This window comes from Hetaerina americana, unplaced genomic scaffold (assembly GCF_022747635.1).
Source record: "Hetaerina americana unplaced genomic scaffold, ioHetAmer1.1.p SCAF_2, whole genome shotgun sequence".
NCBI classification, from domain to species: Eukaryota; Metazoa; Arthropoda; class Insecta; order Odonata; family Calopterygidae; genus Hetaerina; species Hetaerina americana.
The window spans coordinates 4,265,739-4,291,017 of NW_027286763.1; the positions used below are offsets into that span (position 1 = coordinate 4,265,739).

The 25,279-nt window shown below is 39.9% G+C and overlaps 1 protein-coding gene across 1 annotated transcript in view; it reads left to right on the forward strand.

Moving 5' to 3' along the window:
* LOC139688289 (uncharacterized) overlaps nucleotides 1–24,826 on the forward strand; it is a 427,391-nt gene extending 402,565 nt beyond the window's left edge. The window contains exons 5-8 of the mRNA XM_071585771.1: nucleotides 13,998–14,376; nucleotides 20,664–20,738; nucleotides 22,412–23,335; nucleotides 23,640–24,826. Coding sequence (XP_071441872.1) covers nucleotides 13,998–14,376; nucleotides 20,664–20,692 — 408 coding nt within the window. The 3' untranslated portion in view covers nucleotides 20,693–20,738; nucleotides 22,412–23,335; nucleotides 23,640–24,826. The remainder of the gene's footprint in view (nucleotides 1–13,997; nucleotides 14,377–20,663; nucleotides 20,739–22,411; nucleotides 23,336–23,639) is intronic.
* The last annotated feature ends 453 nt before the right edge of the window (nucleotides 24,827–25,279 follow it).

A 25,279-nucleotide genomic window follows, 5' to 3' on the forward strand; every position in this document is an offset into this window, starting at 1 on the left:
TGTTCTGCCTGCTCTTTACTCCACTTCTACGCGGACGACGCGTAAACAGAGCTGATTTCTCGCATTCGTATGCTCTTATGCATCTTGTTTCCTGTAAACCTCTCCTGAAATCTTATCCGCAACTTGTGTTTCGAATCGCTGCCATCATTCTTACCCTTTTAAAATAATACTGAGAAAAAGGGTGGAGTTGCTTTATGACTGAATATCACCGTTGCTGTCCAACATATAAGCAGAGGAAATGATTAAAGAGGCATGGGAAGAACTGGAGGTAGGAATGAAAGTGGGCGGGGAATCTGTAAAATCAGTTAGGTTTGCTGATGACCAAGTTTTAGTTTGTCAGTCAGCCAAGGGATTGCAAGCATTGCTGAGTGAATTGGAAATTCAGTGCGACAGGTGTAGGATGAGACTCAATATTAATAAAACAAAGGTTATGCTATTTTCTAGAAAGAAAAAGGCTAAGCTAAACATTAAAATAGGAGGGCAAAAACAAAAGCAGGTAGAACAGTTTACGTATATCGGAAGTATTTTGGACCAACATGGTCAAAGTAGTAGGGACGTAAGGAGAATTGCGCTAGGCAAAGGGGCTTTCACGAGGAGCAAATAAAGCAAAAGAAGCATGGTGTAAGACGCAGTGCGAGGATATGGAAAGTATGCAGAGGAAGGGTGAAATCGGTGCGCTGTACAGCAAAGTTAAATCTTAATCGGGAAGTAAAAAAGGGAGATCTATGCTAACAGTAAGAGATAAGGCGGGTAACGTAATAGTTGACGCAGGAAAGATCCAAGAGAGATGGAAGGAATGTATAGGAAAACTGTATAGTAAAGAGCTTAGACCAACAAAGTTAGACATTGAAAAGGAACATAACGTAGAGGAAGATAGCTTAGGTCCAGGCATACTAGGCAATGAGATAGAAAGGGCATTAAGGGAGATGAAACTAAATAAGGCCGTGGGTGTGGATAACATTCCCGTGGAACTTTTAAAATGCTTAGGAAAATGTGGGAGGAAGAGACTATATGGGCTGATCCGTAGTATTTATGAGGAAGTAATCTGGCCGGAAGACTTTGTGAGATCAGTTTTAGTTCCTATTCCGAAAAAGGTAAAGGCCACGTCATGTGAGGACTACAGGACAATTAGTTTGATATCCCACGCAGCTAAAGTTCTTCTCAAGATCATAAACGAAAGGAAAGAGAGTAGGGCCAATGATTACTTAGGGGATGATCAGGCCTCAATTTATTGTTTAATTCTTTGTACTTCATTTTGCCTAATTCTGTATTTACATTCTTCCATTTTCTCCTCTCATCCATCTTTGTAATCATCTCATCCATGACCCATTGTTTCACAATCCTTTTCGTATTTACGGTTCCAATAGTGTCTTTTGCGGCTTTCGATAACCCTTTCTTGATACTTTCCCATTTTTCTTCGATAGTACTTAGCCCTTTACCATCCTCCATGATTTCCTCTACCACCTGTTGTTAATCCTTCCTTTTCTAACCTTTTAATGCTTCTACATTCCATTTTCTAACTCGCCGCCCCTGCCTTATCTTTTTGAAACGTACGCTACATTTCATAACAACTAAATTGTGGTCTGAGTCCGCATCCGCTCCCGGGAAGCTGTGCAAATTTATCACACTGTTGCTAAACCTGTGTCTAACCAGAATATAATCTAGCTGATACCTTTCTGAGTCACCTGGCATTTTCCATGTATACCTGCGTCTTTTGTGGTGTCTAAACCAAGTGTTGGTGATGACTAATCCCTGTCTCATGCAGAATTCAACTGCTTTCTCCCCGCGGTCATTCCTCGTGCCTAAACCGTAGTCCCCGACCTCGTCACCATCTCTTCCTTCGCCTACCGTCGCATTCCAATCCCCCATCACTATTAAATATTTCCCTGCAGGAACACACGCAATTATGTCCTCTAATTGATCGTATATCCTATCGACCTCTTCCTCGGTATGGCTGCTCGGTGGCATGTATACCTGAATAATAAATTAGTTCTTCGGTTCTGCTTTCATCACTACTAGTAATAATCTATCCGTTACCTGCTCTATGTTGACTACGCTTCTTCCTACCTCTTCATTTAATGCTATGGCAACCCCTCGTTGGCTCTCGTCCCCGCCGCTGTATATTATTCTATACTGTTCACTCCAGTAATCCCCGCTATCCTTCCATCTCTCTTCGTATAGTCCTAAAATATCTATATTTCCCCTTTCCATCTCTCGCTTAACATTCTCCAATTTCCCTGTCCTCATCATTGTCCTAACATTCCACGTTCCTATTCTAACTAACTTGGTCTTCTTCTCCTGCGTCTTCTGTCCTGCTGCTGCTGGTTTTCCCTTGCAAGGGTTTCGTGGGATGACGACCGCGGAAGCCTTGCCTCCTCCGCTGCCGGGCACGACACACGGCCGATTGGGCCGAGCCCCGTGGTTGCCAGGACTCAAAATATCTCTATTGTCCATCATATTTTTCTAGGGAATGATAATTGAGGTGGTTTCCCGTTTCCTTCCTCAATAGTGTTTTTAACGTGACACCATCACTTACTGTCCGCCCCTCTGGGGTCAGACGCCATTGCAGCCGCCTCTTTGAGGAACAGACGCTGCGTGGACTACCTTTCGTCTGGCTCCTAACCTTCGACCTATCTGGCATGGGTGACCCTACCAGGAACAATTATTATTACTCCCGCCAGCACATCTCTAGGGGTCATCGGAACGCACAAGCCCTTCCACCACGTCAAGCTTGTAGTCCGGGGAGGGAATTTACCTAATAATAATAGTAATAATGGTATGCATATTTTAGCACTGACTGACAAAAAATATTTAGAATGTCTTGGCATGTGTTTTTCAATCGGTTGATTAGTTAAAACGCTACATGTCAATCCCGTGGATACAAAATTGAGTTGAACATTTCTTAGTCAAAAAACACTCTTATTTATTTGTAATCAGGAATGAATCATGGTGTAATCTAATTAAAATTGGGGTTTTAGATAAAGTGAATTGACGTGAGCGATGTTTAAGGATAGTCTCTGCTTATTTATATCAATGGCTAATTATTCACTCACACACATTATTTTTAATGAATATCTAGTATTCTACACTTAAGATGATTTTAAATAAATTGGGAAAGACAAAATTGTTAATATTAATTGCGTCTTGAATAACAATTACGTTTTCTTTTACCTTTTTGCATGACCGTATCATTAAGGAATCGATACGTTATTCGTTATTTCATAAATCTACGCGCTGACGTAAGTAAAATAGCATTGCTGGAATATGCGTGCCTCTTCTATTTTGCTGGAAAATTCCAATCTCTGTGTGGAAGTGCTTGCTTTGTGTGATACCGTCACGCAAAAGAGAGGTAGTGACATGAAAGGGAATAATGTCCACGCTCTTCCAGTTGATGACAAATTGCCGGTTGAGAAAGTGTTCAAAAATGTGTCAACATTTTGTCCGTTGAAATTGAAACAGTCTTGGAAATTCTATTTGCAATGCAAGAATAAGCCGAGAACAATTCTCAAGTTAAGAAACATGGGAGTTGTGTACAATTCATATGAAATAGGCGGATTGCGAGCGTCGAGGTTCAAAAGAATAGGTAGCCTGATAGCCCCAGTGTCTCTGAAGTTATGATCTATGTGAAATACGATCGCTGAAAATTCATTCTTAACATTATATCGGTATGGCGACCGAAATTTAAGTTAGATTTTCGTCGTTCTCAACAATCAGGTCACAGAAATTAGGACCAGCTGTTGAATCATAACATTTAAAGTATTACCATTGAATATAAAGTAAATTAATATTTCCTTGGACTTTTCATATACTTAAAAACGCTCATGGTTTCTCTCCTAAAATTTTATAGAAGTAAGTGAACGTAAGACTGAGATCATCAGAGGTATGCCAGCAGGCTTATGATGTATTAAGTATATAATTGTTATTCGGCCAGGGCGAGTCATTAAATGGATGTTCACCCCTAGACTACATCATGCGAGGACTGCAGGTGACGGTTTTACTCAACAAGCAATAGAAGTATTTCCGAGGATCTTCAATCTAATGTTAAGTGCAAGAGAACTAGGCATTCAGCGTGAGTTTAGAAATGGAGAGGAAAGTCATTGGAATGTTGACGGCATAATAACGGAAAGAAACCTTGAATGTGATCGCAGTGTGTATCTGTGATGTAGGGGGGGTCCATTAGGTAGAGTGCTGGAGAGGTAATATTTAGTGCACCATATCTTCCAGGGAAACAGTTAAACCACTGGAGGCGCAGGGAAAGAAACTGGCCCCCCTCTCCTGTGTCCATTTCACACGCCGTTGGGAATGGCATTAGGTGAGCTCACCCACCGTTAAACCCGTCTTCAGGTAGAGTAAGGTGTCTTTATTGGTCTATATCTGCTTTGCGTATGCAAGAATGATTTTTAACCGAGTAGAGCGGACAATACTGCGGTATGTTGGAGTAGACTGAGGGACAGGTGAATTGTTAAAAACCAATTTGTCAATCAAACTCTAGAGATCAGAGGATAGACAGCGAATAGTCGAGATAGGCAGTGGAAAGGTAGGGAATGAGACAGCCATAAGCATTAGTGCCGTTGAATTTCATCATGAATATGCTGAGGAAATGTTAAGAGGGTCGGGTTGGAAATAAATGTGGGTGAAGCGACGAGGGGAGTGAGCCCAGATTTGAAATGAGCGAACACTACTTACTCAGAGAATAGACGTTGCCTTATAATTTAGCATCTGAAGTCGGCGTAGACAAATTTTGACGTAAGAAATCATTGCAATGCAGCAATTTCATAATGTAAAAATCATTCGCCTCGCCTGGAATTCGAACCTGGATCCCTCGGTCTACGGTTGAGTGCCTTAGCCACGCAGCCTCTCACGCTTGCGAAATTTTGGGGTTTTTCAAAAGGAACATTACAGACAAATACAGGAGAGTGCAGATTTTTTAAATAGTTGGATGACATTTAGTATTTTTTTTTCTCTATCATATATATGAAGGTACATTCGATATTTGATAAGGTTACATCTCACTGACTGGAAGTGTATACCAGTAAATATTTGAAAGTCCAAGAGGATTAAACAATATTCTATGATAGTTTTGGTCAAGGTCATATTTTGCGGATGAGTCTACGTAACTCATCTGAATAATAAAAATTACAGTCAATTTTTTGCTCTTCTTTTTCTGTGAGCACGCAAGAAAGCGGTTTAAATAAAGATGTTTAGGTATTTATTCTCACTTTTGGCATAAGCAAGGAGGAAATACAGGAAGAATTCGTGTATATATATATAAATGGAATACCTACCCTTGATTTATTTCTCCTATGTACTCGCAACAATGGAACTACGTTCTGCTTTTATGTTAATAGTCATTCATTATTTAATTCCGAGCTATGATTATAACAAATTAAAGAAATCCAAACCATTTTCTTAATGAATATTATTGTTCTTTTAATCTATTTTTCTGCAATTAACTATGATTGAAAATTCTGTCCTCTTAACTGGCCCACTGTCTGGTTCTCAGTGAACGGCTACGCTCTCTATCGCGTAGATTTGCAGCATTTTTACCTTTCTGTTACCGAATCACCCTTCTCTTTATTCGATTTACAAGAACTCCTAATCCAGGAATATCGGACACATCATCTTCTGACGACTGTACGAACTGTTCTTGGATGCTCAGATGAGGTGAAAACATTTAATGGACTGCCCTTTGTACCCTCCTGCCCAATTTTGTATATCCAAGCGAATTATTTTTCTCCTTTTTTTACTTTTTTCGTTACAATAAGGTAATCAACTTGCCAGAACCTATCTTCGCTCACCATCTTATCATAATGAAAACGCTGATACTGGATTGGCCCCAAATTTCCAAATCAAATAAGCTGTCAGAAGAAATGTGAGACGAGTCTCCTATATGAGGATATCGTGACCTGGCAAGGAAAAAGAAGAATGGTTTGAAGCGACTTGAGTTATGTTTGTTTCCTTCTATAAAAAATGAGTTTCAAAGAATAACACCTTTTCCGTTGACTTAACTCCGTTTTTCCATATCCCCTCAATTTACTGCTTCATATTTCAAATGCCTGACTTTTAAAGAGCCTCTGTCGCTTTGCGCCGAAATGAAAATTCAATCCAAATCCATTTCCTGCTTTCCGTAAACCCATTTGACAGCAGGTGAAATATCAATCCCTTCTTCTAGAGAACGTCTTCATTCCCTTCCCCGAAGCATCCGGTCCATCTCAATCCTTCTCCGGGAACCTCTCGCTCTCCTCGCCCTCCAAATTGGAACTCAAAAATGCATACACACAAAGAACATAGGCATGCATCATACAAACCCGCGCTAGGAGTTTCTTCTCCTAATTTCTCAAACCCCTCATTCTTTTTCCATTCAAAAACATTTCTTTTCCTGCATGCTTAACCTACATTCATGAGTTCTATTTTCATACGTTTCGTCCTGGTCCATTTATTCCTATGCATATTTATCGATTTACCAGAAAAAAAGTATATTAGAGCTGGGTAGGGATGTAGGAGATGTTAGTGATAAGAATGTAAGGAGAAGGATTGCGCTAGGCAAAGAGGCTTTCTCGAGGAGGTAGGAGTTGATCACAGGGACGTTTAGTAAGGACGCAGGAAGACACGTAGAGAGAGCAACGGATAGAATATTACTATGCAAAAATTTCAGAGTGTAAAAATCATTCGCCTTCACCGGGATTCAAACCCGAATCCCTCGATGCCCGGCCGAGTGCTTTAGCCAGTCCAGTTATCGAGATGTCCTTAAACACGCACAATCACAAGGCGGAAGTAGTCGATATGAGTTAGAGGACATGATCGCGTGTTCCTGCAGGGAAATATTTAATAGTGATGGGGGATTGGAATGCGACGGTAGGCGAAGGAAAAGATGGTGACGAGGTCGGGGACTACGGTTTAGGCATGAGGAATGACCGCGGGGAGAAAGCGGTTGAGTTCTGCAGGAGACAGGGATTAGTCATCACCAACACTTGGTTTAGGCACCACAAAAGACGCAGGTATACATGGAAAATGCAAGGTGACTCAGGAAGATACCAGCTAGATTATATTCTGGTTAGACACAGGTTTAGCAACAGTGTGAAAAATTTGCACAGCTTCCCGGGAGCGGATGCGGACTCAGACCACAATTTAGATGTAATGAAATGTAGCGTCCGTTTCAAAAAGATAAGGCAAGGGCGGCGAGTTAGAAAATGGAATGTAGAAGCATTAAAAGGTTTGAAAAGGAAGGATTAACTACAGGCGGTAGAGGAAATTATGGAGGATGGTAAAGGGCTAAGTACTATCGAATAAAAATGGGAAAGTATCAAGAAAGGGTTATCGAAAGCCGCAAAATACTCTATTGGAACCGTTAATACGGAAAGGACTAGGAAAGGATGGATCACAGATTAAATGATTACAAAGATGGATGAGAGGAGAAAATGGAAGAATGTAAAAACAGAGTTAGGCAAAATGGAGTACAAAGAATTGAACAATAAATTGAGGCGGGCAACAAATAAAGCAAAAGAAGCATGGTGGAAGAGAGAATTAGGTGAAGACATTGCCCCGTTTTTACATATTGTTTTTCTAAAATCGATAGAAGAAGGCTCAGTGCCTCGCCACTGGAAGTTAGCCCATATCACTCCCATCTATAAAGGCGGCGATAGGGATAAACCAACCAATTACCGACCCATTTCTTTAACGGATATGGAAAGTCTGCAGAGGAAGGATGAAATCGGTGCGCTGTACAGCTTAATCAAATCTTAATCGGGAAGTAAGAAAGGGAGATCTATGCTTACAGTTAGAGACAAGGCGGGTAAGATGATATTTGACGCAGGAAAGATCCAAGAGAGATGGAAGGAATATGTTGAAGAACTGTATAGTAAAGGACTTAGACCTACAAGGTGGCTTAGACCAGACGGAAAAGAGCTGAGTGTTATCTAGGCAAATTGGGAATGTATCAAGAAAGGGATAGGGACTAGTAATAGGAAAATAGCAAGGAGGCAATGGACGATATGATTAGAAAGGCAAATGACGGATAGAAATGGAAGAGTATAGACCCAGAGGCTAGACAAAAGGAAGTACAAAGAGTGAAATAGTTCATTGAGACGGGTAATAAATAGGGCAAAATTAGCATGATGGAAGATGCAGTGCGATTTTGCAGAAGAAGGGTGAAATTGATGCGCTAAAAATGATGTGGTTTACAAATGTTATTTATTAATGATTTCTTCATTCAGTTAATAATGCTTCTATTTTGTCATTACAATCGATTATTCCTTCCGATTCGAAGTCCGATTATTGCAATATTGAAAGTGCTAGAATTGCTAAATATCTCTCCAAAAAAGTAAAACATAAATTAAATAATCCATTCGGAAAAATATTATTAGTATTAGGTTAGTGCGTCCGCGCAATTCAATGAAAGCGATTGAGTTACCTTGTACGCACACCTGGCCTAGTGCTTCGTTTTATAGGTTATTTCACGGGAGATGGCAAGATTGCAAGATTGATTTCAACCTTTGAAACCAATGTGTACAATTAATTAACCAATTTAATTTCTATAATTTCGTAACTATTAACCTTGCATTTTTTATATTTATTGTAAACTATACTTGGCCTTAGCCACTGTTTGAATGATTTTATTTCAAGAAACGAGGACCGCTATGGGTCTTCATTTCCCATTTTGCGTCTTGTGCTTTGATCTCGACGAGTTGAGATGGTGTTATGTAGAATTAGATCTCATTCGAAAATGTTGGTGCCTTCAACTAGACAGATCAAATAACTTTGTCAAAAAGTTATGTGATTTACGATTAGTGAATTATTTTTTTGGACATAAGAGAATATTTATTATATTCAATATTTTTATTGACAATATTTTCTTGTAGAGGTCATTTTGGGTTCATTTCGTCAATTTGATACTTATTTCCGAATCTTATTTTTTGCCATTTTTGTGAAAATGTTGCATGAATCAGGCTACAATCCCATTTTCACTGCTGATTTCTATTTATCATTTCTAATTTCGTAGTCTTCATAATTTACAGTTTTTGCATAAAAATATATGTATACCTGCAGTGTACCCCTGTATTCGACTATCCCTTCATTTACTCTGCGTTCGACCCACTCTATCGAACGCCTGCTTCAAATCGCCGACGTAAGCAAAAATGTACTGATTATACTTTATACTTAAACGTCTCTTGTCACTGCTATTCCGTCACACTCACTCACCGTCTCCGAGAACTTAAACTAACCTTTACTCAGGAAGTCGCTTTTCCTCGTCTAGTATCTTACGTTCGTTGAGGGTTCTCAATACTGCTTTTTCAGCGTGCCAACCTCAACTTTTGGTTCTCATATATATCTGTTTTATTTTGGAAAGGGAATTCGTATTGACCGAGCAATTCTCTTTATAAATGCTACGAATGAGCCCGTAAAAACCCCTCCGTTCATTTTTTCCTAATCTGGTGAGTAGCTCTCCAGGGATATTATCATTTCCAACCGTCTTGTTTGCATTCATTTCCAACAGTACGTTTTCCCTCTCGCCGACTAGTATTCATACGACCCAACCTAGCTTTATTTATGTCAAATTTTCTCCTATTCCTAGACGCAATGTTATTATGTGTCTACAAACTCTTTTTCACGTACTCTTGCCTAAATCTCTGTCGTTGCCATAAAACCTTTTCTTTTCTTTCGTAATAATTTTTCTCGTCTGCTTCGTTTCCTGTTTTTCATAGGTTTGTGCGGCAAACCATTTTGCTTTTATCCCTTTACGATTCTCCATTCGATCAAATTGCAAAATGCTCCCTGCCTTGCTTTAGTTTTTTTATAATGTTCGGAGTTATAATGTGTTTTCTATCTCATCAAATGGAAGAGGCACGATGTTTACTCTAAGGTAGTCAACCGTTGTCCTGTAATGTTGAAGTAAAAATCGCACCGATATAAGGAAAATTATGCTATTTCGTGCGTCTATCACAGTGCATTGCTACTATAACCCTACCATAATTAACCCCAGATGTACACTGAAAAGTATTTGGGCTTTTGAAATTAGTTCTTTATTTTTAAATAAGTCGATAATTTTTAAATAAGTATGACTCTTTTCTTTTTACACAGTTTTCTTTAAATAACTGTGTTCGGTGTATACATTCGTGAAAATCTAAATCATAAATAATATTGTTGAAACGAGAATATTCCCGTGAACACATTTCAGGTGATGGCATTAGTGATGGTGGTTAAATTGTAAATTTTTCATCGAAAAATGTCCGTAGAAAGGCTGGTTTACTAAGCCTTTGAATACCATAATTAATCTCAGTAAATGATGGTAACTTTTACAGGGCCTAGTACATTCCTGTTGCAATATTCGTTCATTTGCCATAGCCTTATATATCAGGAAGATTCCAGTTTTACATTATAATCCATTATGTTCCGCGCAATATTGTTATTATTTTATAAGTAGTCTTCGAGCAACCAATCCGAAGAACATTTTCTGTGCAGTAAATAACCACGAAGTAATGATGTTATTATTATCATTAGGTAATCAACCGGTTAAGGTAGATTTTTGGATGGACCCTGCTATTAAATAAATATTTTGTGATTCCTGACAATATACAAAATCCAGCAACACACTCTACATCAGGTCCCTCTTCATCTCTGAGTACTTTCTTCCCCCCTTCATCCCGTCCAACATCCCTACCCTGTTCCTTCCCTTTCCTCATTTGTTTAGTATTCTCCCCTCAATTGAAGTCTTAAACATCCAACTGCCGGTCAATACCCCCTAACATCACCTAAAATTGGTGTTTGCAAATTACAAAATCGAGACTTTTTTGCAAACACCGCGCCAAATGGCTATTTCCATCCTTCAATTAATTAACTTTCGTTGTAGACTTTTAAACTAATGTCTCAATTTATATAAGCCTGGAATTTTTTCTTCCTGCTGTTTGCAAATAATTCCGATTGACGTATTTTTTCTCAGGATTACTCTTTTAAGCATATTACCCTTTCTTCTTTTTCTTCTATGCGTCCTCGAAAGCTTAAATTATAGCTTCAAGAGTTTCGGGAAACGCCGCCTCAGTCACATGGGCGATTCCACTCGCTAGTGTTCGCCAAAAATGCAAGCATTTCAGTCCCAATCTCTTTTGCTCGGTCTTTCCCATCACGGAACTCAAAAGCCTCGCAATTTTGGTGTGAGATACATTTTCTTTTCAATGAGGAACACGAGCAATTGTAATTTAAGAATAAAATTCAATCCTTATCCACTATGACTGTCATTTTTAAACGCTCAAAGACGATGATTCTTTGACTGAAATTTATTAGGAATACATTTGATCAAATTTCCTATATTTGTCCATTATTTTGTAGGAAGTATTTATATATGCTCCCAGCTTTGGCAAAAGATAAATTCTTACATGCCAGATAAACTCCTCTCATATTTACTGCTTGTCTAATATATTGGGCAGAACTTTTGCATTTGTCATCATGATTGCTACGGAATTTTCCCATTTCTCTTGAACGAAACTTCTTTTGACAGAAATATTTTTGCACCAATTTTTTACAAATTTTTTCACTCGCTCTTTCTAAGGAGACCCACGGACGCTTTCATTTTACACTGGAGTCGTTGGGCGGGTTCATTTCAGAATTCTGCCAGATGTAAATTGTCGTGCGCTTTCTCGGGTAAACTATGACATAAACTGAATGATAGCGAAATCGTAAACGCGGAGTTGAGCATGAAATATTTTATGGAGCGATCCATAGTCTTGTACTCCACCCCTTCCTCCTTTTTTTCTGGTCCGTCTCCACCTTCGCTCGCCTTTGTGCTTCTGCCTCTTTTTCTTTTGCGCTATCTTACTTCGAATGAAATCGAGGCGATGTTCCCCTGGTTTAATATACCTTCTTTGCTGACCTACCAAGGGGAATGGCTTCCAATTATTGCCAGTAAGTGGCGACAACGGCCATGTGCACTATTTTTGAAAATTTTTAAGAAGGCTAGTCGGAAATGAAGGTTTTAATTTGGAGGAGAATGGAGTTGGAAAAAAGTCTCTTTGGCGCCATTCCTCGTGATTTTGGTTGTCGTTATGTCGTAGCGTTGACCGCTGGACAATTAGAGCTGCAGTCGTCGTTAAGGAACGAAGATAATTTCCCTTTATCATTAACTTTAAAATAAAACGAACCAATTTTCCCTGAAAAATGTTATCTTTAGAAGAGAAGAATAAAGAATATTTTGAGCTGCCTTGTTAGTTTCTATTATTTATAACATAATTGTGCACATTTTTAATGCAAACAAACATCCACCATAAAACACGGCTTGAGTGATGTGGGGGATGCTTCCACCAGTTGGAATGGATGATTACCCGGCAAAAAATTCACATTACATCCAGTTTTATTTTGAAATGAAAGACTCATTTAGAAATACTTCCATTCAATATGTGTCGCCATTATATCCTAATTCTTGCGTCCATAGAAGTCGTGAATAAAAGGTCGCACCAAAGATATGGAAATATGGCCAAGCACTTTAAAACATATTTTAAGCTCAGCGTTCGCACGATTTTGATAATAATTACAATGTATCGTAGCTCTAATGATGTTCTTTGTCTTAGATTCCAATTTTAATCGGATAAACCTTTATTTCCGTTAGTGCAATATTTCTCTAATCACAAATGAGCAAACATCAACGTAAAATAATATCCTATTCTATTATAGACGTTCCTGTTACTTAATTATTATAATAATAAAATCGCATTATTCATATCCTATGAATGAAGAAAGTATCGTTTGAATTAAATTATTAAGTTTAAAGCAATCTTAAATGTCACCCTCTAATAATGCATTGGGCCAAAATGAAGAATAGTAGGCATATTATTATCCAAGCTATAAAAATATTTAATTGCCTAGCGCTGATGCATTTCTGAAAGACAGAGAAAGCCCAAAGAAGGCTTTAAAGCAGAAAAGCTCTTCGCTGCTAGAATTGAAATCAGCCATTGATTTGTGTTTTCCAGGAGTTTGGAAAACGTTCGAAAAGTGCGGCACAGGTTCAATTCGCTCGCTATATGGTCTAGGTTTTATTTTTGAAATACTTTTCCATTAATAGTTCATTAGAAACAAGTGGATGGCCCTTTTTCTGTAGTTGCCGTGATCCACACACGTTATTTTACTTTTTATCCCATAAAATAAAAACAAATCTGGAATCAATGATTCATTAGCCTGATTTACCGCACGTGATGGAAAAACCTAATATCTAAATGTAAGTTACATGCAAGAGTATTCACTTAACCAACTCCTATGTTTAACTAGGCTGAAGAATTTAAATAAAAATTAAAAACTTATTTGAAAATATTGAAGGTTTATGATATTACGATTCCTGGGATCTTAAAGTTCTGGCTACTCGCAAGGAGCAAGAATGAAATAATATTGCGCGGAATATCTCGTAGTCTCTGAATTCACACTGAAGAAATTCGTTATCAAATGCTAACGCATTCGTTAACGTCCGTGCTACGAGAGAAACTTCAATTGACGAAAGAAGGTGAAAATTTTCATCTTTTTCGGGATTGTGACAAGGAATGCTAAAGCTAATAATAATGCTAAATGTATCTGCGTAGCATATTTTTTTTCAAGGGCATTTTAATATTTTTACGATTGGACTTCGGCAATGAAAAAAGAGAGGGCGTGCGTACAACGCGACGGTGTGAGTGTTCAAATCTTTTTTTTTTATTCCCGAGGTTCGCGAATTTGTGAATCCACTTGTCCTAGAGTGTATTTCTGCATTTCGTGGCATTTGACGAAGCGATGTATGGTTTCGGAGTTTGAATTATTTACCAAAATAAAAAGAAAATTAATATCAGGACTCCTCGGTCGAAGTTTACAGACTTGCATGCTTCTCATCAAAAGGTTTTTGTGTCGTCTTTTGTAATTTTATCATCTCAGGTAAACCTGTCAATCGATCCAAGTTATGGTAAAGCTTTAAAGGGCGTTAAGCTTGCACCTCACTGCCGCGATTCTTGCCGCTGTCGGGCTTCATAGAGGGATGCTATTGTTTGCAGGTGCGCGGTCGCCACGTGCGTCGCTACCCGCTGCGTCGCGACGAGGGCAACGCGACCACGACGACGCTGGGGCTGGAGGTGGAGGCGGGCAGCGGGACCTTCCGCCGGGGGCGACTCACTCTCCGCTGCCAGGCCACGCTCCTCTCCGCCTACAACGCAAGCGCCGAGCTGGTCATCGAGGAGGAGCGGCCGCGCCTGGCGTCGGTCCTCGGCACCCGGGAGTCGTCGTCCGCACCCGCCGCCGCTGCCTCCCCCGGGGCCGCCGCCGCCTCCCCCGCCGCCGCCGCCTCACCACCCGCCGCATCCTCCTCTTCCTCCCTCCCGCCAACCGCCCTCCCCAAGACCGGACTCTTCATCGCTGCCATGGCCACCGTCTCAGGTAGTAGAGAGTCATCTCTCTTCATGCTTTAAAAAAATATTTTTGCACAATCGAGGGCAAATATTAATCCTAGCCTGATGGTACTACGATGGGTTAATCTGGTCAAGTTACAATGCAACAATTTGAGAGTATAAAAATCATTCACCTCGACAGGGATTCGTACCCCGATCCCTCTATGTCCTCCCAAGTACTTACGGTGCGAATGACACTCACACGAATGGCACTCAGAAATACAGAAACTCCGAATACAGAGGTGAATACCCCCCGCCACACGCCCTTGCGGCGGCTTGCGGGGTATTATGTAGATGTGAATGACCCTCTGACCTTGTTGCATTGTATTGAACATTTAGTGGATAACTCCGTTAAGCATCTCCCGCTGTTTTTTTGGCAGTGTGCAGGTTATTTAAACAAATGTAATGTGGAATTTATATATGTTTAGCCCATTTTCAACGTGTAAGGAATCCAGCGTAATGATTGTTTCAGGTTTTCTTTGTTTCTGAAAGTAATTGAATAGAAATCCATCTCACCTGGTAAATAGTTTCAATGCCCTCGTGATTATGTTTTATTTGCGCGATTAAATAGAAATAGAGATATAATCAAAATATTACAAAGAGAGAGAGAGAGAGCTTGAAAGGTAAAAATAAGAATATCCGAAGAAATATATGCTATTTATCGACCATATGGTGGATGAATCAGTTGACCGAGAAAAGGATGAAGAGAACAAAGCATAAGAGAGAGTGAACTGGCACAACCCATTGCCCGAAAGAAGTAAGAAGAAGATGCATAAGTTCGTATACCTCCAAAGGTAACTATGAGATGAATATGAAAGCCCTTTAAGTTTTAGAACCATATATGTGGCCTATTTTTAAAATTTGGAGTAGCTCGCTTTTGATTTCTTTCGGGAGATACATGAAGTAGCTTTTATGTGCTTACGTTCACCAATGTAGGCGCTGAAATTATTTGTATTTTAAGTCTAAATTTACAAAGAAGTTTTACTCGCGTAACTTACCCTATATTCAAAGAAAATGTTCTTCTACATCAATACCCTGCAATCCACCAAAAAGGTGTGTGGCAGGGGGTGCAGCACCAGGAGGAAAGGGTAAGGGATTAGGGGGTTAGGGTCTTTCAATAGGGACTTATTATGTCGAGCCGGCTCCTGGGGGATTTCGATTACAAGCATTCTGGTCTCTTATTGTTCTTGGAAAAAATGACCATTTAAATCTGTCTGTCTTTCAGTCAATCTCTGTAATCTTCTATTCGTGATCTCTCCGCCCGTAATACGTTGGGGTTCGTATTATGTTCTTGATGTCATCGGAAAAGAACCCATCTTCAAATGTTTTAATAAGTTTAATCTATATTGTAAATACCGCTGTGTAAGGGAATCCCAGCCTACATTTTCTAGCAAAGTAAAGTAGTTCTTCTAGTCTAAATTTTCTAGTAAAGTAGTTCTTAAATTTGTGGGCCGCGTTGTTTACGTGTATAATAGCTATTTTCAGCTGAGAACTCCGGCTCGAATTTACAAAATTGACGTTATGCTCGGCTAAAATGCAGATTTAACTGTGCTTTTTCATGATTTATAGACAATCAATTTAATTAATAATTCAAGCTAATTCTTTGAGGTTTTTGAAGTGAGAAATGATTATGGAGTGTTTATTTACGTTTTTTACGTATTTAGTACATATATTTTAGGTAAGAGCTCAATAACACCTAAAAATTTCTCCAACATTTATTGTGTAATCTTTATTATAAATTATCAAAGTACGCTAAATAGTTTTAATTGATAGATTTTGACAAAATAATATTTATTTAAAGGTAATCTACCAGTTAAGGTAGGTTTTTGGATAGACACAACTACCGAATAAATATTTTAATACTCCTAACAAAAAAGTTCCGCAGGAATGTTATCCATCCCCACGGCCTTATTTAGTTTCATCTCCCTTAATGCCCTTTCTATATCATCGTCGAGTATACCTGGACCTAAGTTATCTTCCTCTACGTCATGTTCCTTTTCTATGTCTAACTTTGTTCGTCTAAGTTCTTTGCAATACAGTTCTTCTATACATTCCCTCTCTTGGATCTTTCCTGCGTCAACTATTACCTTACCAGCCTTATCTCTAACTGTTAGCATAGATCTTCCTTTCTTACTTCCCGATAAAGATTTAACTTTGCTGTACTGCGAACCAATTTCACCCTTCCTCTGCAAACTTTCCATATCCTCGCACTGCGTCTTCCACCATGCTTCTTTAGCCTTGTTTGTTGCTTGCCTCACTTTATTGTACTCTTTGTACTTCACTTTTTGTACTTCATTTTGCCTTACTCTGTATTGACATTCTTCCATTTTCTCCTCTCATCCATCTTTGCAATAATAAATAATATAATGTGGCGAATTTTATTTTCTGGTAATTAAACCGTAATAAGATGACGTAATTTGGAGGTACGTATCTTTTTATGTTTGTGCGGTAAGTTCTTTATTATAAACTCAAATGGTTTATAAATTGAAAGAACCGTAAAATTGGAGACCCTTCACTTCGCTTGTAAGTATAACACCTAATTAATGTGGATTCCATTTGGAAGTGAAACATGGAATAAACGGCAGAAAAGGGAAGTCTGGAAGCAATGGACGCGTTGAACTGAAGAATGGAGATTGAACGTCCAGGGCGAATTCCCAATTGACTTTTTTATGCAAAGATAAAGGGTTGAAGTCCATTCCCTGCCTGGCTTCTGCCGAGAACAGACGTGCTCGAGCTCGCTCCCTAGAACCGGTTCGACCCTACCTGAGACTACCTACGTGCCTGCTGTTACTCCAGTGCCTCTGTATTTGTTCTTCCCTAGTGAAGTGCAGTTCAGTGTTAGCTTTAATTTAGTGAAATATTTTAGTATATTCAGTTTGTGTTGCTTGCCATTAGTTTTTAATAGTTTGGTGGTATTCCTAGTGGGTACTCTTAGTGGCTTGCGGTGGTTTTTGTCCGTCGAATCGAATTGGTTATCGGTGAGTACTTTCTTTTGTTTACTATCTTTTTTCTTTACTTTCCTTAGTATCTTCCAAAGCGTAACTTATTGATTGAGCGAAATTTAGCTAACCCCTCTTAGAAATTTTAGCGTAGCGTATACAGGTTAGCTTTTGTTGGGAACTCGGTAGTTAAATTAGGATGGCCTCATCTAGGTCCCCTGTTGCCATGCTCGAAGGCACTGGCGAATGCGCGGCTTTAAGGGCACGTATAGTCATGCTGGAGAGGATGGTGCGGGAGCTTCGATCGGTGATCGCCGGCCGGAGGGCTCCCCTCAGGAGAGATGGTGCACGGGGTGGGAATACGAAAAGCCGCCACGCCCATAGGGATGCACGGATTCGTCCGAATGCTACTCGTGGCTGGGCGATTAGAGACCTACCCCGTGTTCCATATCAACGAGGGAGTGTCTCACGTCCGTAGGTCGGAAAATTGGAGGGTCGTATCTCGGGGCAAGGGCCTTCGAGGGCAAGGGTAACGCTGCGGCGAGGATTGGACTCTGCGGAGGCGGATACCATCCCCGTCTCCAACAGGTACAAGGTGCTGTCGGAGGACAGCACCACCGTACCTGCAGCCCCTACCCCTACTCCGAGGGCACTGCCTAGGGTAAGACGTCAGCGAACGGGAAGAGAGGGAATGGTGGTAATAGGTAGCTTAAATGTCCGCCGTGTAATGGTCCCATTGAGGGAAAAGGCGCTCCGCGTAAGCGTCCATCAAGGGGTGACCGCCTGGTGTATATATCAGGCGGAGGAGTCCCTCAGGTGACGAAGGCGATCGAGGCGGCGGTCAAAGGCACGAAGTGCTGCAGGCCATGTGGGCACCAACGACGTCACGGACCGTGGATCCGAGGAGGTTCGTTTACGGGCACGGGCACTTCACCTCGGAGCTCAGTTAGGGAACTGAGCTCCGAGGTGAAGCGCGTCGAGGGGGTTCGGCTGGGACTGACGGTCTGCAGCATCGTTCCAAGGAAGGATCGCGGGTCTTTGGTTTGGAGTCGAGTAAAAGGCATAAACTAGAGACTTAGGAGATTCTGCTCGGACATAGGAGCCTCCTTCGTCGACCTTAGGCCAACTATACGACCATATGGACCTATTTCTTACAAACACGCCTGAACGTATTATTAGTGAAACAACTGACGAGGGCTTGAGTGACCATAAAGCTGTTAATATCCACTTGGACATAGAAATAAAAAAGATTGTTAAACCAAAAAGAAAAATTTATAATTACCATAAAGCAGACTTTCAAACGTTTGCCAATCAATTAAACACTTCACTACCCGAGTACAAAACCCGCTTAAGTCATGCCAAGTTGGAAGAAACTTGGACAGAATTTGTCAATATTGTGCAAAAAGGCGTCATAGATTTCATCCCTATAAAATACGTTAAAGCAAATTGCGACCCCAGGTGGTACAATAAAGCCCTTCGAAAGCAGAGAATGCTACACTCTAGGGTAAATAGGGCAGGCGTGAACACATCATCCCCTGAGAATAAACAATTATGGGACTCATATAGATCCTCTAAAATTGAAACCAAAACACAATTACTTAGCGCCTTACGGGACTTTAAACGCAAAGTACTTTGCGAGCACTTGTACACTGACCCCAAAGCTTTTTGGTCATATGTTATGGAAGTAAATGGGAGTAAACAAACCGTGGCTTGCTTAAGGGATTGTAGCAATATAATTCATACAGACAGTGAGGGTAAAGCTAACATCCTAAATTGATTCTTCCAAAGCGTTTTCTCGAATGATGTTGCCACCGCATATCTCCAAGAAACAATACATACTCCACCCATGGAAAAAATAACAGTGGACCAACAAGGAATTCTAAAATTGCTTAACGAGATTAAACCCAACAAATCCCCGGGTCCCGGAAATATACCAGCTAGGGTGATAAAACATTTAGCTCCAAACATTGCCCCGTACCTTGAGTTTATATTTAACAAGTCCCACACAGTGCAAAGTGCCTAAGATTTGGAAAACCGCGCAAATAACGCCTATTTTCAAAAGTGGTGACAGGGAGGATCCCAGTAATTACAGACCTATATCTCTCACTTCTATCTGTTGCAAAATCTTAGAGCACATAATTGTCATTTCAATAATGGAACACCTTGATAACATTAACTTTTTAAGTGACAAACAACACGGATTCAGGAAAACCCGCTCCTGCGAAATCCAATTAGGATAATTTACACATGATTAACTTTTATCTGGTGAGAGAGGTAGGCAAGTGGATGCGATCTTTTTAGATTTTCAAAAAATTTTCAAAATTTTGAGATAATGTTCCCGATGGTGAACTCATTCATAAATTAAAGGTCGCGGGTATAAACAAGTGCGCCATAAATTGGGTTAAAAATATTCTTTCAGAGCGGGAACAGAGGGTAGTCCTTGATGGCGCTAGTTCCGACAGCGTTCGAGTCACGTCGGGGGTACCTCAGGGAAGTGTAATCGGGCCGTTGCTCTTCTTGATTTTTGTTAATGATTTGAACCGCGAAGTGAAAAGTAAAATAAGGATGTTCGCGGATGACACGGTGATCTATCGGGAGATATCTGGGGATGAGGATCGTTTTATTCTAGGACAGTATTTAGATTGCATTGCTATATGGTGTCCTTACTGGGGATTAACACTAAATTATAATAAATGTTCAGTGGTAAATTTCTTTAAAAGATCAACGGGATTTACTTACAAATTAGCTGGAGGTGACCTAGCAGTAGTTGATACGGTAAAATACCTAGGTGTTATTTTCACAAAAGACAACTTGGGGGACTCACATACGTAAAGTCTGCGGTCAAGCATATAAGTCGGCGGAAGTGACTCGCAGGTCAAGGAACGTTGTTACCACGCTCTTGTAAGGCCTCATTTAGTATACGCATGTAGCGTATGTGATCCGTGTGAAAAATGCCTCATTCGGGAAATTGAGAAGGTTCAATGCCGGGCAGCCCGTTTTGTAAAAAAATTCCTACGATAAAACGCAAAGCGTCACCGAAATGCTCATGGAGTTGGAGTGAGAATCGTTAGAAGAGAGACGATTCAATGCAAGATTGAAATTATTAAATACATTCAGATCAACATGTTTCAGCACCGAGGTCTCGCAAATTATTCGTACTCCTACGTACATTGGTCGCTTGGATCATGCATATAAAATTCGGGAAATAGATGCCAGAACTTGCCGTTTCAGGGACTCCTTCTTCCCACAGACAATACGAAATAGCAACTGCAGGGTTATAGACTATATAGAATATGCATGGTTGCCCACTGATACTAGCATTGCATTTGTTTTTCAGCTCTGTCAACTTGGAGAGGTCAATGCTGATAGAGGACTTCGGGTACGATACTCCTCCTCATGGCATGATCCAATGGTAAGTAAGCAATTGCTTTCATTATGTACCTGATATAAATCTACCGAACATTTTAAACGGGCCTATCTAATCAGATCTTCTGACAGTATCGGAATGCTGTGTTGCTAAAGTATTTTTGCATTAATAAATATTTATCAAGCTCAACAAAAAACCAAGCTGTGTAACACTTAAAACGTTTTTTACAGAAATCTGTCATTGATAAAAAATTAATACGAATTACTAATTAAAATGCTTAGAATTAAAATAAAAATAAGTTTTAATTATTTATTATTTTATGTAATATTTTATTATTCTTTATGTATATTATAGATAAATTTAGTAAATACATAGCTGAAACTGCAATTCAATGGTTTCATCTTCAAATTATGATTAAGCTAAACACCAGCAAAACCAAATCAAATTACTTAAGAATAATGCGATACTTCCATTTTTGAGTGCCAAATATGGAGAATAATTTAACATAGACAAAGCAAACGACCAAACTATATCATGAGTGCCCGGTTAAGGTATTTTTAATGGCAATAAAACCACTGAGGCTATGCAGTAGAAATTTTTATGTGAACGTTACGCGGCATAATGTCGGCTAATACTGTAGCATATTGAATTTGCATTTGAATATCTGTGATTCTTAGTACTCCCATTCCGAAGTACAAAAAATATATATTATTTCAATCCCGTGAAACTCACTTTTCACTCCATTACTCTTTTCAGGGATATTGATAAAAACTCAACTCTCACGGGCTAAGGGAGTTAATTTTAAACTGATTAGATGCAGCAGGCCCATAACTCCCCTTTCATTCACCTTGGTGCTCAATGAGGAGTGGAGGAGGAGTAGCCAACTATCTAGAGAACGTTTTATTTGCTCCTTGAAATATTTGTTTACTCAGTTTCTTTTTATCTTGAAATCTAATTTTACCTTTGACTTAATAAGAATCATCAAAGAGGAGCCTTTTTCAGCTCCGTATCTATTGATTTTCAGGAATAAACGTGCTTGAGATTGGCTTAACATCCTCCTAGGGTGTTCTATGTAATCCTTAAATAGTGTTGATCGTTGTCAGCGTATCTAATGTATACAAGAAAAAATGTATGGAAAAAAATATGTATAAAAATTCGAGAAATGTAATCCCGGATTCGAAATATTGAAGAGAATCAAAGACGTACAAACAATCTCAGACAATTCAACACATTTTCCGAAAACGTGATCGACTAGAGCGCTTTGCGAAATTACTTTTGTTCGCAAATTTCATTACGCTCAACAGAACGTTTTTATAGAAAGATCTCTTTTTAATGTAGGATATCTTTCTCTACTTTCTTCTCATTCTTCAAGATAAAAATATGGCAGAGGATGCTTAAGTTTCGAAGGAACGTTGATGCCGATAAGATTAACATTTGTTATATTCTTTCACCGGCTCTTTAGCTGTTTCCTCGTCCCTACTCCGGGTGAGTCATTCAAAAAAGGAAAAAAATTCTTTGAAGAAATATAAAAATATTTCTGCGATTGTACCTGGAAATATGGATAGGGTCCTGGATCAGTCAATGCTCTCAAATAGTATATTTTATGTCATGACAGTAAAATAATTGATATTTTCATCACTAATTTTTTTCCAATATTATTTGATCGTTTGAACATTGTTCACTCAGAGGGTTAAGATGCATTTTTATTTCATTTTCAGGGCAAGCCGAGAGTCTGAATGTCCCCTTCTACGTTCGTGTATCACAATTGAAAAATCCAGGGATGCACCCGAACCTCCAACGATAGCTATTCTTCAGCGATGACCCTTCTGACAAGTCAGAGGCCCTTCGTCTAGTTCCACCACTGTAGAGAGATCCGTAGAGTCGTTTTCTATGCTGTGTGCGCCTTCAAGAGAACTCTGGAAAGTCCAGGACAATTACAGGATAGTCGCTCGCCCACACCCTCTCGTCTTCGTCCAGGAGTAGTTTGTTGCAGCCATTCTTCTTTGGATGTTTCCTTCCGGTCTGGTCTTTTTACACCACACTGCAACGCTGGGAGGCATCCTTCTCCCACAAATTCCGAGGCGACACCCCCTTTGAAAGTTTATCTTTCCCGAGAAGTAAAAAAAAAAAAAAAAAGAAAAACTATTCACGTCCACTCACTGAGACTTTTTGAATAAAAAAAATGGTTTGGTTTTGTGTTCGTCTTCGGACGTCTTGGCTGGAGAAAGGAAATTTGTGAGAATTATCAAATAAAGGGAGAGTAATTTTCTCTACGTTTACTTCCTAACATTTTGATTTTCCGTGGCAGTTTAGGCGAATGGGAAAATGTGAATCAATTGAGTATTATTATCTTCTGTGATGTGATGCTTGGTATAATGAATATACGCACTTGTCGTCACAGTTGGCGAATACCGCAATATCCATGTTGAATAATCGGGCCTGAACCAACCTGCGTCTTAATCCATGATAACTTCCAGTGAATGACTGTCTGTGCAAGATATTAGTGATAGAGAGGACAACTTCAATGAAAATAAAATGACAAGGTTGTGGAATGTAATTGAATTTTTACCCTAAGGAAAAGAAGGGTATTAACTCGAGTGCCTGGATTTAATATGGAAATACACTAACCACATGCATATAAGGTAAGCTATCTAAAAAGCTAACTTAGATCTTTCAGATGCCCATATATTATTATTCGCACATTATCTTCGATGAAACAAGAAATTACCAAAAGCAGGGTCTTTTGAAATTTTTAACATTTGTGAAAAGTGGCATTAATCACGAGAAGAAAAATATTTGGTAAATGATAAGTTTCCTGGCTACCTGGTCTAAAATTAGAAACGCTATATCCTAAAACGCTACGCACTTGGGAATTTTAAATTCAGAAATCGTGTTGCTTTTATTTTAAATTTAATTTTCATCATTTTCCTGACCAATTTTTTCCAGGGCAGTTTCTCTCCTGGCATCGTCATGCTGATATCACATTCTGGGACTACTAACTGCCAGAGCTCTTTTGGATGGACACTGATTAAATGGACTGAGGGACGGACGTCCTTATTGTCTTCCTTGAGCGAACGGGAGTTTTACTGTGTTTTTCTGATTGGAATCCATTTTTTTGTTGGCCCGTATTGAACTGAGCCATTGATTAATTTCCATTGCTTGACTGATTGACAATGTTACGTTTACTTTGTTACGGATTTTGTTTTTTTCCAGCATAAGTGTGAAAGGGTAAATTCAGCGGTAGTCATAGTATTTAAATGTTTTATTTTTACTCATAGCACCTGTAAATAATATAGATTTTGTAATTATTGTTAATAGTTACAATCTCATTGTAAGTGAATATTCAAAATTCAATGGCAAAGTCAGAAGAAACAATTCGGAAAATTATTATCAATTTTTGATTATTTTTACATTATTAATGCGTGGCAAACAATTCAAGAGAAGCAACTTAATGCTATGCTTGACGCAATTCTTAGTGTACATACACTCTACATAGTTTTAAGCGCAAACGCGTACAATTTTGGAAACCTTAGTTCATAATTTAAACTCGTTTTGGCTTTCGGGGATACAATTTAATTTATTCCAGTGTTAATTACGTGCTAGCTAGTAACTGAATTATAATTTTCAAATCATTCGCTCAAAAAGAAGCCGATAATCAACGGCACTTTTGTTTCCCGACGGTGGTTCCGCGAAAGAAACTTGAGTTAATATTTTTCTGTTTCAACAGCCACTCGGATCGGCGAAGCGTGACTTCGATACGGAGATTATATTGAGAGCGAGTCGGAGCTCGCATTCCGGCACATAAACGAGGTCATCAATCCCCGATGCATCTTCCGATGGCTTATTATCGTTTGGGGCGAACTCATGCACGCGGCGATATGAAACGGGATGGGAAAGCCTCTCGGATCCCCCCCCCCCTCCCAGTCTTCTTTCTCCTTCCCCCTTCATCCTCCCTGCTTATCGCCTCCCTTTCTCGCCCGTGGGAGCAGGAGTCGCCGGCGGTGGTGCGTGTTGGGAGCAGAGCGCATCGGGAGACGGCAGATGTATACCCCGCTGCGGCGACGGCGCTCTGATTATCGCCGCCGAGCGATCGGGAGGGAGGGGCGCCGGGGTGTGGGGGAAGTGAGTCTTGGGAGGGGGTGGGGTGGGTTTGCAGGGAGGGGGGTTCGCACGGGTGGGTTTGCGGGGAGAGCCGGGCGTGAAGGTGGTCCGGATATCTGGGGATCTGTGCGTATTAGGGAAACCAGGAAGCGCTTAAGAAGGGGGCGTGCGATTTCGTGTTTGCGCCTGGCCCGGCGGCGCAAACACGACGCCGGGCCAGTTGGACGGTCACGTGACCGGAAAGCTCCCCGATGCCCTCTTCAAAGAGGCAGAGTTGCTTGGAGGAAGGATGGAGATTAAATTTTCATTTCTCTTCGAATATTTTATTAGTATTTCCTCATTCTTGGATTTTCAACCTCGGGCGTCAAAAGAGCGAGACGTCGCGCAAAGGGAGGAAGAATGAGAATGTCAAGAAGAACTTTTTTTTTTTTGGAGAAGAGAGTCACGTGACTCTTTTTGTTAGCGAGTGTTGTGAGGTGATGTCA